The sequence below is a fragment of the Helianthus annuus genome, chromosome 10, assembly GCF_002127325.2.
Source record: "Helianthus annuus cultivar XRQ/B chromosome 10, HanXRQr2.0-SUNRISE, whole genome shotgun sequence".
NCBI classification, from domain to species: Eukaryota; Viridiplantae; Streptophyta; class Magnoliopsida; order Asterales; family Asteraceae; genus Helianthus; species Helianthus annuus.
Window position 1 is genome coordinate 37,223,506 of NC_035442.2, and position 17,636 is coordinate 37,241,141.

General features: G+C 38.5%; 1 protein-coding gene across 1 annotated transcript; it reads left to right on the top strand.

The window, feature by feature from the left end:
- Positions 1 to 15,643: 15,643 nt before the first annotated feature.
- LOC110880960 (leucine-rich repeat extensin-like protein 5) lies at positions 15,644 to 16,623 on the top strand. The gene is made up of 2 exons (XM_022129373.1): positions 15,644 to 16,217; positions 16,301 to 16,623. Exons 1-2 carry the CDS (start codon positions 15,644 to 15,646, stop codon positions 16,621 to 16,623), a joined length of 897 nt encoding a protein of 298 aa, XP_021985065.1.
- Positions 16,624 to 17,636: the final 1,013 nt, after the last annotated feature.

Consider the following 17,636-nt stretch of genomic DNA (forward strand, 5'->3'; position numbering starts at 1 on the left):
TCACCTCCCGGGTGAACTGAGTATTTGGAATTATGAGCTTCTTGGAGAATTACATCTCTAAGTCCTCCATGAATTGGAACCCAGATTCGACCATTCAATCTGAGAATTCCATCATTCCCAGGTGACAACTGATCAAAGGTTGCACCAAATATTTCTTCTTGGAGATTGTCTTCCATTATGGCTTCTTTCTGTGCTGTCAACAACTTCTCGTTTAGACTGTTCTATAGTTCAATACTCTTAGCATTGATTCGTATAGGTTTGACTCTTTCTTTCCTGCTTAAAGCATCAACGACCACATTCGCTTTGCCAGTATGGTAGCGAATTTCACAATCGTAGTCGTTCAATGTTTCCATCCAACGGCGTTGCCTCATGTTGAGATCCTTTTGGCTAAACAAGTGTTGGAGACGTTTGTGGTCTGAATATATTACACATTTGGTTCCATACAGGTAATGTCTACATAGCTTAAGTGCAAATACAACGGCACCCAATTCCAAGTCATGGGTGGTGTAATTCTTTTCGTGCACCTTTAGTTGTCATGATGCGTAGGCAATCACCTTGCCTCTTTGCATACGCACACATCCCATGCCTGTGTGTGAAGCATCACAATAGACAACGAACTCTTCTATTCCTTCAGGTAGTGTCAATATAGGAGCATTGCTCAACTTTTGCTTGAGAATCTTGAAAGACTCTTATTACTTGGGACCCCAGTCAAACTTCACATTCTTGCGGGTTAATGTAGTTAAAGGTGCAGTTATCCTTGAAAAGTTTTTGATAATCGCTTGTAATAACCCGCCAACCCTAAGAAGCTGCGGATTTCAGTAGGTGTCTTAGGTGCTTCCCAATTCGTGTTGTAGAAGTTTGAGGATGCATCAGAGATGTTTCTCGTGGTCAGCTTGACTCTTGGAATAAATAAGTATATCATCGATGAAGACAATGACAAATTTATCCAGATACGGCTTGCAGACTCGATTCATGAGGTCCATGAATGCTGCAGGTGCATTAGTGACCCCGAACAGCATCACTAAGAACTCATAGTGACCATACCTTGTTCTAAACGCGGTCTTGTGCACATCTTCAGTTCTGACCTTCAGTTGATGATACCCCGACCTTAGATCGATTTTTGAGAAGAAACTTGCTCCCTGTAGCTGATCAAACAGATCGTTGATCCTGGGCAATGGATAGCTATTCTTGATTGTTACTTTGTTTAGCTCGCGATAATCAATGCACAAGCGCATTGAACCATCCTTCTTTTTCACAAATAAAATGGGTGCTCCCCAAGGTGACGAGCTTGGCTGAATAAAGCCTTTCTCCAATAGTTCATCCAACTGGGTTCTTAATTCCTTCATTTCGGTCAGTGCTAAACGATAAGGAGCTCGTGCGATTGGTGCAGCTCCTGGTATAATATCAATTCTAAACTCCACTTGCCTCTCAGGAGGTAAGCCAGATAGTTCTTCAGGAAAGACGTCTGGGTATTCTGAAATAACAGGAATATCTTCTATCTTGGGCTTCGGCATGTCTACAGTCACTTGTGCCATGCAAATGACACAGCCGTTCTTCAAACATTTGGATGCCTTAAGCATAGATACTTGATCAGGCAACCATAAAGCGTATCTCCTTGAATAGTGATTGATTCACCAGAAGGAGTTTTGATCATAATTTGTTTCTTATCACAAGCAATTTGAGCTTGGTTAAATGACAACCAATCCATGCCTAGAACTATATCAAACCCTGCCAATTTCATTGGCAATAAGGACAACGGAAAGGAATGGTTCCTAATGGATATGAAACATCAATCTAGAATTGTTGAAGCAGTTTCTATGGTACCATCAGCCAATTCTACCTCATATTTTATGTCTAGAGTTTTAATAGGCAGATTCAACAGTTTACTAAAGTTATTGTCTACAAAGGACTTATCTGCACCAGAATCAAATAAAACTCTAGCATAAATATCATTTATGAGGAAAGTACCTGTTATAACGTTATCATCCTGCACTGCTTCCTTGGCATTCATTTGGAACACTCGGGCATTTGTCTTTTTAGCCTCTTCAGGATTCTTTGCGTTTTTCGGGCAGTTAGTCTTGATGTGCCCTTTTTCATTGCAACCATAACAGGTTGCATTCTTTAGGTCCTTGCATTCCAACGTTTTATGACCCTTCTTTTTACAGATTCCACAGGGTTTAGCCTGCGGATCAATTGTGAATTTCCCAAAGTGGTTCCTCTTGCAGTTCTTGCACAAGGGCTTTTCACCCGACTGATTGGAGCTTTTCTTAAACCCCGAATTACCCTTCTTCTTCTTATCAGAATGTTGTGAGTTATCATCCTCTCTTTTTCTCTTCCCATCATCTGTAGTCTTTACAAATTTATTTCTGACAATATCCAAAGTCAGGGACAAAGACAGATCTACTGCTGACCGGTAGGTTGCAGGCTTTGAAGCCTTCACATGTCCCTTTACCTCGGGAGCCAATCAACCAATAAAGCGTGCAATACGCTTTGGCTTTGGTGTAACCAAATAGGGTACCAATCGAGACATAGAGTTGAAGCTAGTAACATAGGCTCGACAATCTAAGTTTTTCATAACCAGGTTTTGGAAGTCAGCTTCAACTTTTTCTACTTCGTGTTGCGGGCAAAAAGTTTCTTTCATTAGATCAACAAATTTATCCCACGACAGATTGTAAAGTGGAATTTTCTCCGAGGCCTGAATCAGTGCCCTCCACCAGACTAGGGCATCACCCTTAAAGGATTGAGATACAAACTTTACAACATCCTGCTCTGCACACCCATTAATGTCAACAACTGTCTCCATCTCGTCTAGCCATTTCATACAATCTATGGCACCTTTTTCACCAGTGAAGTCTCTTGGTTTGTAAGAGACAAAGTACTTATAAGAACAGGTCTTGGAATGTGGTTCCTGGTCGAACACTATCTTTTTGGATGGTTGACTTTTTTGATTTGACGAATGTTGAGGGTCATCCCTTTTAGATGTATGCGTTTTGGTAGGGGGCTTAGAATGAGCCACTGAATGAGTCTTGGTGCGAGTAGCACTCGACTCTCTGAATAATCTGCCAACAGCTTTAGTTACAGCATTATCCATCATAGCTTGCAGATCAGCACCCTTTACGTTTAATCTTGTGTCATGATTCCTTTCATTAGGATGACTATTAGCTTCATCTGAGTCAAGCATGGCGAAGCTTGAATGCTATATAACAAATGACAATAACTTATTCAATGGTCTTATATTGAATCATCCTATTCGGTGATTCATTATCCATTGTTTAATTAAACCATATTGGTTTATTTGTTTGATTAGTTTTGAAGATTTAAACTTTTATTATGGTTCACCTAGGTTATATGAACCATTATGAGCATTAGAGTGGCACAAAAGCCTTGTCACGAGGACAATTTCTTAAATTATCGGCCACAATCTTATAGGATCAAGGCATCAAGGTTTGACAGAGAGTCATAGACTACTAACTGTCGTTATTATAAAAGGTATATTTTGGCCCGAAAGGCGGATCAATAACATCACTACTGGAAGTTTTAATATATTCATCTTATTTGATGATATCAGCCATGATTTATCGATCATTTAGGCTGTATAAAGAATTTTTGGAATAATCCAAGTATTAAGATGGCTAATGTGACTTTCGCGAACCACGTTTGCCAGGAGTGCTAACATGTTCTTAGATGTTAACAAGGATTGTGTATCTTAAGAGGGTTCACCATCATAGCTAAGTCTATTTTGACTTATGAGCTAAGTTATACCTTTAAGACAGTCTTTTGAAGTTTATCGGCAGATCAATTACAAATTAAAATGATAGTTTAATCAATGATATAACTCATACATGCATATAATAACAATTGAAATTTCAAAAGAAGAATTTCTCATTAGAAGTACATAAACTGCCCTAAACGGGTCTTTAAATAAATAAACTTGTCCACGCAGGGACTAAATGAGAAACAAGCCCTCGCAGGGACTAAAACTTAAAAGAAATGTCCACGCAAGGACTTAATTGTAATAAAAACTACAAAACAAAGTAAGGGTCTTCAACGATCTTTCTTCTTCCCCTTGATGAAGTTTGCAAGGCCCTTAAGGAACTTTTGGGTCTTTCTTTCACGTTCTTCCACCCTTCGCTCAACCTCTTCCAACCTTTGTAAGATTTCTTGTGTTTGTGGTTGTTGAGGTGGAGGTTGAGGTTGTTGCTGGGTTTGGGGTTATGGGTATTGATACCCATAAGCTGGGTACCCAGTTGGGTATGCGGGTGGAAAAGGTGAGGGATAGAGGGCGTTATAATTTACTGCCTCGACGTACAGGCCATAGGCAGGTTGTTGGTAGTTATAACCCGTAGGAGCTTGAGGCTCAAACGAGTTGTAACCAGTTGTTTCTGGGTAAGCGGGAATTGGGTTTTCATAACCAAATGGAGGTGGTGGTGGTGCAAAAGTGGCCAGTGTAGGATCAATTTCCGGCACAGTGTTTGAAGGCCCACCCATTTGTGGATCTTCAAAAATGGGAGGGTAGTTGCTTGAAGTTTGTGGGGTACTGATGCGTATACCCCCTCGCACGGACATTATGCGTTTGGCCTTCACCTCGATGGTTCTGGTGGTGGCAGAGGTTGTTCTTGTGCTTGCGGTGGCGGTGGTGTGACCGCTTGAAAGTACGGATCCTCAGAGGGAGTCCGCTGTGGTGGAGGTGAGTCATGGTGAGAGGGAGTGTATGCAAACTTCCACTGCCCAAACCACTCTGAATAGTTATCAGGACCTCGATAGGGAGACCCCGCAAAAGAAGAACCGCTAGAAATACAAATGGGATGCGTGGGCGTCCCTGACTATGGCATCTCTGGATCTGGATCCTCGTCCACATCCATAGCTTTCGGGAAATGGTCTTCTGGGCCCAATAGGTTATAACCCGCCGGTTCATTGATATAGTCGTTAGGGTCGAAATGACCCTGAGGGTAAGAGTGGTGAGAAGAAGAATGGTGACAGGAGTGATGGGAATGGTGCGAATGCACCGACTGCTGTGAATGGTGCAAGCCTTGGGGCTTGTCGGGTCGTTGCGGACCAAAGGAGTGGGGATAAGAGGGTGAAGTACTGAGTGAGACAGAACGCCTCGTGGGTTCAAGGGAATGCCTCCAGTCAACATATGGGTCTGAGCTAAAATATGCGGAGGGAGTACGCCGATGTGACAACCCAGCACCGCTAGGTCCTTCTCCCGTCATTAGTGCCTTTCCTCTACCTCCTCTTCCTCGCATTCTTGACGGCATTTTGGTATGTGTTCCTATCAAAACGAGAAAACAAACAAAATACATAAACCAAATAAGATCAAGATTAATCCTAGGTCATTTGCCTAGACTCGGAAGTCAAGGAATGTGCTACTATGTCATTGAGATTAAACACAAAAAGGCTAATATTTAATTCACTCAATGTTGGCTCTGATACCAACCTGTCACACCCCGATATTTTTAACCACAAACCGGTGGGCCCGAAGGGGAGTATCATGACGTAGTTGATATCATCATAGTTAAATATACACACTTTATAGCACAGCGGAAGGCTTGGTAGAAATTACTATTACAAACTGAAAGTTCAAAGTACGATAAAAGTGTATAGACACGGTTGTAAAGAAAGGATCCACAGGCGGATCTAAATATAATACAAAACAAGTTCAACAGTCTTAAGGCATTACGAACTTGCAAGATTCTCTAATTAACGCCCAGAAGCTCCCAGCCTGGTACGTGTAGTACCTGTCACTTGTCTTTTGAAAATACGTCAGTTTTCACTAGTAAATACAATTAACCGACTCTTTCGAAAACATTTATGAAAATGATTTTTAGATGCACAACTCACAAATATTCTTTTATAACTTCGGATAATTATAAATAATTTTGTATACAGATTTACATGTTTGTTATACATTTAGGGCCCGAGATAGAAGCCGAGACATGAATAACCGACACACCACTGATATAAACTCACAAGGAGTTATCCCCAACCATGTGGGTATACCTTTTTAGATATGCAACTGTTAGGTGTATGCCTACATCCCGTGCTTAAGTCGTGGCCATTTGCAATTAATTGAGACGAGGATATCCAGGACACGGTCGCATTAACCCCCAATGTTTATGTTAACAAACAAAACAGATTAAAACGGGTTATGTAATTTATTAATCACAATCCGATTAAATGATTTCATACCCGATCAAGCGGTAATATTTTACCGTGTCCCAAGCCCGTTTAAGGGAAAATAAGTTAAAAGTATTTACCTGAGCTTCTAAATGCGAGATTTATCTACTCAGCCGTATAATGTACTCAAACTAGTGCAGGTAGCTTTTACCGGGGCTCCTAATCTGGAATGGAGGTTTTATTAACCTATTATATTACTAACGGGTTTTATTTAAGTTGTAAACTTAGACCGGTTAGTTTAAAAAAGGATTTACGGTACGAAACGCTAGATTAAGCGGTGACCGAATTGGAATGTAATATAGACCCAACAAGTATGGGGACTTGTATATTATGGGTAAACTAAATACATTCTGGAATTTGAAATAAAAATGATAAGGTTAAACCCGTTTCGGCTAATTCGTGCAAACTAGTTACATAAACCGCACCGAACACGTATAAGCGTAAACTGGTAACCGGATGAGTCACATACAAGTTCCATAAGTTATTATGCTTAAAATATATGAAGATATCAGTAGGATATCAATAAATATTCCTAAAGAGGTTTTAAAACCGAATTACGCCTCATAAGGGCATTTTGGTTATTTTATGAGTTATAAAAGGGTTTTGCATGCAAATTCAGGTTCTGGTCATAAACCTTTTGTAAAAATATTTAATTTATGTTATTTTAACTGTAGGAAATTATATATATATATATATATATATATATATATATATATATATATATATATATATATATATATATATATATATATACATATGGTCTACCATATATGGCCAAACTATGCCCTGAAAGGGTATTTTGGTCATTTCACACATAGTTTTAAGGACTTATTTGGGATTCTGAGTTCATGACTTATACCTACTATAAAAACATTAAAAATAATTTATAAAATTAGTAGGTAATAAGTCTTAGGTGCCAAATATGGTTTAAAGCCATACGAGGCGCCGTAGTGTCGTAAAAATCGGCAAATGACGATTATTTCGATGTTTAGGAATTGATGAGGTTATGACCAGCTCTAAATGGTCAAAATAATTTATTTATCATATTATATCGGTAACAAAAGGTTCTTGCGTGTTAATCTTATTTAAAATCCATTGTATGTATGAAAAGGGTACAATCGTCGTTTAATAATATAGTACGAAACTCATGCATAAACTCAGTAGTAATCTGATTTGAAATCCCAATTAGTCCTAAATATGATATTATAATAGTGAATAATGAATTTTTATGTCAAAATCATGTTTAAGCTTTATTTGCAAGCAAAAGGGTATTTTAGTCCTTTTAAATGCATGTTTTGCGATTTATTATGTAATCTCAGTTTGTGACCAGAAGATAATTGTCAAAATATGTTAAATAATGTTGCTAATCAGAATGTAACTCATTTGCATGATTGTTTTTGATGAAAATCTTATTTTTGACAAAAAGGGCATTTTAGTCTATATTAAGCATAATAAGGGAATCAAGTAAATAAACTCAGATTACTATGTGACCATGTGATATAACCTCAGAGTGTTATACTACAATATAATATGGTCACAAAGGAACCTTAATGCATGAAGAAAACAAGCTAATTCGGGTCAGAACTGAAAGTCAATGCAAAAGTCAAGCTTTTGCGACTTTCGGTTGCGAACCGAGCCTAAACTTAGAATTGTCGGTTTAAACATGTTTAGACATGTTCTAATAATGTTTACCAAGTTATTAGAGTGATAAAACATATTTTATAACCTCTACATTATCATATTTGAATTTATTTAAAAACTGACCCGTTTGACTTTTTATACTAATTACATTGACCCGACAATTAACTAAGTAAACGTGGTAATTAGGAGGTGCCCTTTTGAGGGATTAACACCTACCTAATTACGATCACGTAGCCATATTCGCCTCGAACAATGGCTGGACCGTTTAGGTCTAAACCGAAAGTCAAAGCCTAATTGCGGCAACTTTGACTTTCGGCTTTTAATTACATAAAAACCGAACCAAAGAGGCTAGGGACACTTACAAAGGGTCCTAGATGATTACAGGTGTTCTAGTGACATAATGCATCTATTTATAGTGAAAGAATGCACCTATTTATAGTGAAACATGGTGCCTTAGGATTAATCCAAGTGTTCTTGAGCATCCTCATATGATTACAGGTGTTCTAGTGACAGTAAATACCATCAAACAAGCCCTGGTTTCGAGAATCAGGCATGCAATGGCGGTTTGAAAAGCTGCAACATGCAGCTGTCCTTATTAACTTATCTGGGCACTTCTTCGCGCCCCGCGAGAGAATTAAGAGGGGGCTCTCGCGGCCCGCGACTCTCCTCCGAACTGTTTAAACCAGTTTCAATCTTGACAGTTTCAGTCCCTGGTCCTTTATAACTTCAAATAACTTTCGGTTTTAGCACTATTGACCCCCATAGTTAGTTTTTTAAGAATATTGAAACTTATAATAAACATCGTTAGGCTTCTGTTCAGTCAGAGATCATCCGAAAGGGACTAATTTCTCTAGTTGATACTTTTAACCCTTAGTCTTGGGATTTTGCACAACTTTTAAATAACGGTACCGAAGCCTTATTTAACTATCATTTAGCATTCTTGGAATTATAATTGGACATTACGAAGCTCCGGGTTTGTTAAAAGGTCACTTAGAGGAAAGAATTAACATGTTGACACATTTAACCCCTTCGTCTTATATCTTTCACTTGGTTTTCATAAATGGCTTCTCATGCCCAATAATCCCCTCGTTTAAGAATACGAACATCGTGTAAGGTTATTCAGAGGCATGGTTTTAGCTTGTTGATACTTTTAGTCCCTCCACATATATCTTTACACTGTTTATCAACCTTAGCCCTTCAAAATCAACTTATTGCAATTTAAGAGTTTGTGACACGTGTCTTCACATTACTGAACACGATTTTGTGAGGAGTTACACAACCGTTTTACACCACATCCCAGGGAAACCCATTTCCCCATGATGTCTAAAAGGAATTTCCAATTAACGTTATCATAAGCCTTTTCAAAATCAAATTTTAAAAGGAAAACCTCTTTATTCTCTTTTTTATCCAAGTTATCAATTCATTTAACATTAAAGGGCTGTCGAGAATATACCTTCCTTTAAGAAAAGTCGTCTGATTTCCCGAGATGATGCCCCCAATCACCCTTTTTAACCGATTAGCTAGAATCTTGGATATAGTTTTGGTAATCACCCTAATCAAATTTATCGGTCTATAATCCTTTAGCCCCACCAGATCCTTGTTCTTTGGAATTAGAGAAATGAAGGATGAACTACATTCCTCCGCGATCGATCCTTTACTGTAAAAGGAAGTTAACATGTCAGAAAAATCTTTTTTCAAATAAATGCCAATACCTTTTAATAAAATTGATGTTGAAACCATCTGGCCCTGGAGCTTTGTCCACTCCGCACTCGAAGACCACTTCCTTGATCTCTTCATTTTTGAACGGAACTATCAGGCTAGCCGCACCCTCCTCCGACAACTGCTTAATATTGTGACAAATAAGCTTAGGTCTGTCCTTAAATTTTTCGTTGAAAGACTTTTTGAAGAAACTCATAGCCTCCTTTTTGATTAGGGAAGGTTTAGATGTCCACACTCCGTCTACCATAAGCCCAGGAATATTGTTATTAGCACATCTACTATTGATATACCCATAAAAGAAGGCCGAGTTTTCATCTCCTTCTAAATCCCATCTTATCCTAGCACTTTGTTTGAGATCTCAACTTTCTAGTTTGTTTGAAAAAGAAAGTGTCACAATCTTGATAACATATAGTCTTAACTTTCTAGTTTGTTTGAAAAAGAAAGTGTCACAATCTTGATAACATACACCCTCTTTCTATTATAATTCTCTTTTTTCGATACCATACCAGTGTACCACACGTCTAGGGCGATGTGTCCTTCTTTCAACAACATATTTGCATTTGGGTTTTTTGATAAAAATAATAAATACGTAAAATGTCTATGAAATGTGCTAATTAATTAATTTAAATATTATATTTAAGAAACATTGCTTCTTTTTTCTTGAGGAACACAGATTTCAAATCAGGTTTAATGATTTTAATTAGGTTTTGTTACCAATTTCAGTTGAGTGAAAATTGTTCAAATCTAATTAAATGGATATATACATCATACAAGAAAACTAAATTTGATGAGAATGCTCAATTGTTGGGCCTTTATAGGTTTAAGCAAGAGATATGTTAGTGGGCTTGATGTTGTAAGTACTCGAAATCCATGTATAAGATTTTGAGATACATATGGGTTTTGCTTTTGAGTTTTCGGGTTTTATAGTTGGGCTTGGGGATATCTATTAGGGTTAGATGGTGGCCTATATAATGTCTTTTGTTTTATCATTATGGGGTTGAACATCTAGGGGCAATCAAGAAACTTGTATCAGACGATAATACTTTGAATCGTATGCAAGTATTTGTTTTCAATCCATTCGGTGTTCATCTTGTTCTTGTTAATCTTCTGAATCAATCTTGGTTGTGTGATTCCGCCACATAGTCGATATTATATTGATATCATATTGTAGTGATCTAGATCAGGGACTTGTGGCGTCAGAGCCTAATAAACCTTTTTCTAGGCTCGGTTTATGATATCAATTTATTCGGATTGGTTTCGGGTGTAGCTGAGAAGATTGCAGGATTTTGGATAATAGTGTTCTTGATATTTCTTGCAAAGTCGGTGATTTTTGCTTGGAAAATTCAATCAGAAGTTGTTCAAGAAAAATCAGAATTGGTTTTGAAAAATCTTAACTGATTTTTCGAGACCACAGGGACCCCAGATTTTTGGGATTTTTATTTCTAAGCAAGTTTTGTTTTGCAGGTTTTCGACAACAACAAGATTTTGACATCAGGTTTTCGACAACATCAAGATTATAACCACATCAGGTTGTCGGCAATCATCACGTTTTCGACAAGCACTCCGTTTTCAAGAATCAAAGAGTTTTCGAGAAACACAGACTTTTCGAGAAACAATATGTTTTAAAGATTCATGGACTTTTCAACAACACCCTGTTTTCGACCAGCCTGCTCTTTTCGATGAACTTTCAGATTTCGAGAACCTGGACTTTTTTGAGAAAAAATAATTTGGAGCTTTAATTGACATAATCTGACTTAATTCATATATGGTAATATCATCATTAATCATTGTAACACCTCGTAAAATCACGACCAATATAATAAAAACACGTGTCATGGACTTTAAACGTGTAATAGATTGATCTGGATGGACTAAAATTGTCAAACAATGTAAATATGTAAGTAAAGGGATCCAAAGTGTCAACATGCCATTCTGGTGCCTCTGATTCACCTCACACGACGTTTGTATTTTTCAACGAATAAATTGAGGAACATAGAAAGTCGTTTGTGTTTAAATTAAGGATCTTAAGAAACATAGGGGTTAAAAGTGTTAACATGTTAAATGTTACCTCTGAGTGACCTTTTAACGAACCCAAAAACATTGAAATAATTATATATTTTGCTCTCAAGAATATCGGATATAATTTTGTGGAAGTTTCGAAGAAAACAAGACTTTTCGGGTGATCGTACGACTAACTGGGAGCTTAACGGAGTTAGTTTAAGACCCAAGGCCCTTAAAAGTTAACTATGGGGGTCATAAGTGCAATAAACGAAAGTTAAATAAACTTTTATTGGACCAGGGACCAAAACTGCAAAGTTTAAAAGATGTTATCCGATCAAGAGGGAGTGTCGCGGTCCGCGTAGACTCTCTCTGAGTCTTACACAGCCCGCGTATGCAGTCCCAATGGTTTTCCATGCACTAGCGACACCTGGGAACATCTGAGAACAACATAGGGACATATGGATTAATCTTGGAGACTTAAACTTCCTATATAAAGCTCTTGTTTTCACTTGTTCATCTGCACACTTGAGAAATTTCTTCACAACTCATTCTCTGGAGTCCCTTGGAGCTCTAGGAAGCTTTTCTCAGTTCATATTTCATGCTAAGTACTCTAGTAAGTGTTCTTAGCTCCCTAAGTTCAAGTTTTATTAGTTTAATGAACGAAAGTCAAAGTTATCGTAATTAAGCTTTGACTTTATGATTAATCACAAACGGTCAAACCATTATTCGGATTGAAAGTGGCTATGAGTTGGTAATTATGTAGGTAATAAACCCTAAAAAGGGCACCTACCGATTATCACTTTTACTTGGTCAATTGTCGGGTCAAACTTATTAATAAAAAGTCATCAGAATCAATTTTTGCAAATAAATTCATAACTAACAATGCAGAGGTTATGGAACATGTTTTAACATTAAAATAACTTGGTAATTAGTATAAGAACATGTCTAAGCATGTTCAATTCAACAATTCTGAGTTTAGGCTTGGTTCGGAACCGAAAGTCGCAAAAGTAGACTTTTGCTTTGACTTTCAGTTCTGACCCGATTTAGCTTGTTTTAGATATGCCTTAGGGTTCCTTTAGGACCATATTATAGGTTAGTATAACCCTCTGAGGTTATACAACTTGGTTCCATAGAAATTCTAGTTCATTGCATGTTTCCGTTAAATGCTTAAAAGTTGACCATTATGCCCTTTTGATAAAAAAACGAGATTTTTGAAAATGTGAGAGGACAAAAACCTTTATTACTGATATTTAAGTATGTCCTAAAAGTTTGACATTAGTTTGTGGTCTAAAATAGAAGTTATGCGCGGTATCGTAAAATGCAAGCTTTTTATTAATTTTTTTTTCTTCAGTTGTAAATTTTTTTTCTATTATTTCATTCCAATCATCAGGGTAAATTACATAAGAATAGCAGGTAGACGAGCAACAAACTGCGCCGCCATCCCTTTCTGAATAGAAAACCCTAATCTTCTAAAAACAAAGCCCCGCCCCTGAGGGGTCGAAAAGTTGCTATGGACCACACGCTGCACTCTAGACAAGAACCGAACTGCTTCTGGCGCCAAGGAGCCGAACGTGTCAAACGCCAGGGGGACAAAGGCATGCTAATTATCCTCACAAGCTTTCGCGTGCTTTTCCACCTTCTTTGACTCTGCTTTCAGTACCGCTTGCCCCGCCACAAACCCATTTTCCCGGAACCCGGCTAGTGGGGATACACCTGTGAGATCGACACAAGCATGTTTCCCGCCCTCCCAACCAAAAACTAGCACGTCAGCTGGGCGTAGGGTGGATCTCCCCTTCGACGGGTCTGTAAGAAAATTAACCGGTGCCTCTTTCTTCGCCGAGATCCCTGCTTGTCTGAGAATATCCATTAACGCGTCTCGCACAAAGTCATGGCGATACTTAAACCCCGGTAACTCTCGACAGTGTAACGCATGCTCCCCGTATTTATCCAGGCATGCTTTACAGCAGACTGGGTAAGTTTCATCATTCGGGATTTTTGGAATTTTTTTTTAAATTTTAAACTGATCATAACATAGGGTTCTTGCATTGACTCGGTAATTGACGGTTATGACCTTTTTGCTAATAAACTGAGTTTTACACATCCTTTACATATCAAACCTTTTCTACTGATTTTATACATCAAATAAATTATTTTAAACAGCAGAGGGGCTGATCAAAATATCATATTTCCTTATTCAACCCAAATATCGTCAAATACCGACTTTTATGAGAATTAGGCGCATAGTATGGTTTAAAACCATAAATAGCTCCTAAGACTTGTTACCTACTGATGTTATGAATAAATTTTTATACTTTAACAGTAAGTAAAAGTTTTGAACTCAGATTTCCAAATTTGGCCCTTTTAGCAAATGTGAAATGACCAAAATGCCCATACGGTGCATAGTTTGGCCATAAATGATAAATTTCACATATATATAATATCTTACTGATATAACTTATTAAAATAAATAATTTTTCTAATTATTTTAGACCAGAACCTCAGATTGCTATTTAACCTCTTTTATAAACTTTAAAATGACCAAAATACCCTTTCGGGGCTTAATTTGATTTTAAATTCGTTTTGGGCATAATGGAAGATATCCTACTGATATCATAACATATTTTGAGCATATTAACTTGTGGAACCTGTATATTACTTATTTGGTTACCCCTTATGCATATTCACGTTCGGTACGGCTTATGTAACTAGTTTGCATAAATTAACCGAAACGGGTCAAACCTTATCATTTTCACATCAAAATCCAGAATTTGTTTGGTTTACCCATATTATACAAGTGTTCATACTTGTCGGGTCTAAATCATATTCTAATCCGTTCTTTGCTTAATCTTGTGTTTTGAACCGTAAGCCTTTCATTAAAACTAACCGGTCTAGATTTTAACTTAAGTAAGACCCGTTAGGAATCTAATAGCTTATTAAAACCTTTGTTCCAGATCTAGGAGCCCAGTAAAAGCTATTTGCACTTGCTGATTGTTATACGGCTGAGATTAAAATAATATTTTTCTCAGGTAAATACTTTTAACTTATTTTCCGTTATACGGGCTTGGGATACGGTATTATAATATTACCGCTTGGTCGGGTATATAGTTATTTAAATCGTATTGTGATTAATACATTTACATAACCCATTTTAATCTGTTTTATTTGATGCAATGCCTTTGGGGGGTTAATGGCCATGTCCTGGATATCCTCGGCTCATTTATTAGAAATGGCCACGGCTTAAGCACGGGGTGTAGGCATACACCGGACAGTTGCGTATCTATAAACGGTATCTCACATCTCTTGTGGGCATATACTTGTGGTGTGTCAATTAATCTTATCCGGCTCTTCTAACCGGGTCCTGAATGTGCGACAGACATATAAATCTGTATACAAGATTATTTTTAAATAATTGTCCCAAGTTATAAAAGATTTTATGCCTTGTGCATTCAAACCAATTTTATAAATAGTTTTCAAAAAGAGTCAGTTAATTGTATTTACCAGTGTAAACTGACGTATTTTCAAAAAGGTTAAGTGCAGGTACTAAGCGAAATGGGCTGGAACTCCTGAGTGATTAAATAAAGAGTTTTGCAAGCTTTTATCACTTTAAGTCTGTTGAATAATACTTCTTTGTTTTGATCCGCCTGTGGATCCATCTTACAATCCGTTGTGTAATATTAATGTTACTTTAAACTCGGTTTGTATAATTTACTTTTAGACTTCCGCTGTGCATTTAAACTGTGATTATTGACTATGATGATATCAACTACATCACGATACTCCCCACCGGGCCCACCGGTAATACGTGGAAATATCGGGGTGTGACAGGTTTGTATCAGAGCCAACGTTGAGTGAATTAAACACTAGCCTTTTGTGTTTAATCTCAATGACACAGTTTGCACATTCCTTGACCTCCGAGTCTAGACTAACGACATAGGACTAATTCTAATCTTATTGCTTTTTTTTTGTTTGTTCCTTTTATTTGTTTTGACAAGAACATAGGACAATGCCGCCACGATTCAGAAGAGGTGGACGAGGCAAGGCGCCAATCACTACTCCTAATGACCACGAGGTCGGGCCATCACACCGGTGAACTCCTTCAGCAACCATGAACTCTAGTCCTCAAGAAGACTGGAGAGCGTATTTGGAACCCGCGAGGCGTTCTGTCTCACTTAGCTCTTCACCCTCATATCACCACTCCTTTGGGCCACAATCAGAAAACGAGCCCAATGATTCTCACCACTCCTTACTTCCATTGCAGCGGTCGAGTTCACACCGGGCTTTTCAGGACCCGACCCCATACTTTCAGAGCCGGTTCAACCCAGAGAACGTGAGTGAAGAACCAATGGGCCATAACCCATTGGGACCAGAAGACCACTTTCCTGGAGCCCAGGATATGGATATGGACGAGGATCCAGATCCAGAGCCTGCCGAGCCGCCAACTGGGACGCCCACGCATCCCACAGAGATTTCAGACGGATCATCTTTCCATGGATCGCCTTATAGAGGTCCTGACTCTTTTGCCCAATGGTGGAGCAATTATAATTGGGAGTACACACCTTGCCACCACTCATCACCACACCAACAGGTCCCCTCAGAAGATCCACATTTTGAGGCGGTCACTCCATCGCCGCCGCCAGAGCAGCAACCGCCTCCAGAACCACCGAGGCGAAGAAGATCAGGTGCACGGATGTCCATGCGAGGGGGTTTCCACTTCAGCACCCCCAACACTCCAGTTGCAGTCACTACCCGCCACTGTATGAAGACCCGCAGATGGGTGGGCCTTCAAACCCCGTTTCAGAAGTCGACTCAGCTCCAGTCGCACCGCCACCACCAATGGGTTATGATAACCCAATTCCTTCATACGCCGGTGCAGCGGCGTATAACCCTTTTGAGCAACCAGGCTACCCGGGGTACAACTACTACAATGCCCCTGCCGTCGACCTGTACCTTGAGGCGGCCAACTACAATGCTCTTCATCCTGAAGGACTATTTCAAGCTACGTACCCAACTGGGGACCTAGTGTATGGGTATCAATACCCACCACCTCCTCAACCTCTACCGCAGCAGCAGCCGCAGCCGCCATAGATCCAACCTCCGCAGCAGCAGGAAATCCTTCAGAGGTTGAACCAGGTGGAACGAGAGGTGCAGGAGGAGCGTAGAAGCCGCCGGGGTCTGCTTAAGGGTTTGGCGGATCTGATCAAGGGGAAGAAGAAGAGGGATTATTGAAATTCCTTATTTAGTTTGTTTTGTAATTTTAATTTTCAATCAAATCCCTACGTGGACATTTTTATTTATGTACTTGGTCCCTGCGTGGGCCTGTCTTTCTTGTTTAGCTCTTGCATGGGCAAGTTATTTATGTAAAAGTCCCGTTTAGGGCAAATATGTACTTCTTTTCATTTATTTGTGGTATCTTTTAAATTTAAATTTCATTTGTCATTATATGTACAAATATATTTTCTGAAATAAATCAAAATATCATTCCTTTTTAATTAATCTGCCAATAAATATTGAAAGAAAATCTTAAAGGTATAACCTATCCTATATGTCATTTTAGACATGGCCCAGATTGTAAGACCTTTTTAAGATTCAAATCCTTGTTAACATCTGAAAACATGTTAACATTCCTGGCAAATGTGATTCGATAAAATCACATATGTCATCCTTATATTGGAATCTTCCAATTCCTTTTCTCTATTTTTATTTAAACATCCATTTGTGATGATGTGCCTGCGGGCCATATTTATTGTCCAATAAGACAAAAGATAGTTGTAGTCTACGACTCCCTGTCAAGAACTGTGTTCAAACCTTAAAGCCCCGATCTTACGAGATCAAGGCTTATGAGTTAAAATGTCCTTGTGACTAGGCCTTTTCTGCCACCCTAATATTGTTAAGCCCGTATCTGCATCTAATAAAATGACGACCAAAGGACACTAGAACATAAAATTTTTAAAAGAGTCCAAGCTTTTCATAATTTAAAATGATGAAGTCAATAACATTTGTGCACTAATTTAACAAAATTTGGGCATGAACCGTCCATAAGACGAGCATATCCCTGTTTTAACCATCAACAAAACAAGTAAGTCTACAACCCGTTCGAC

Coding starts and splice junctions, on each gene's coding strand:
- LOC110880960 (XM_022129373.1), top strand. CDS start 15,644: ATGAACTCTAGTCCTCAAGAAGACTGGAGAGCGTATTTGGAACCCGCG. Junction 16,218..16,300: donor ACCGAGGCGAAGAAGATCAG/GTGCACGGATGT, acceptor CACTGTATGAAG/ACCCGCAGATGGGTGGGCCT.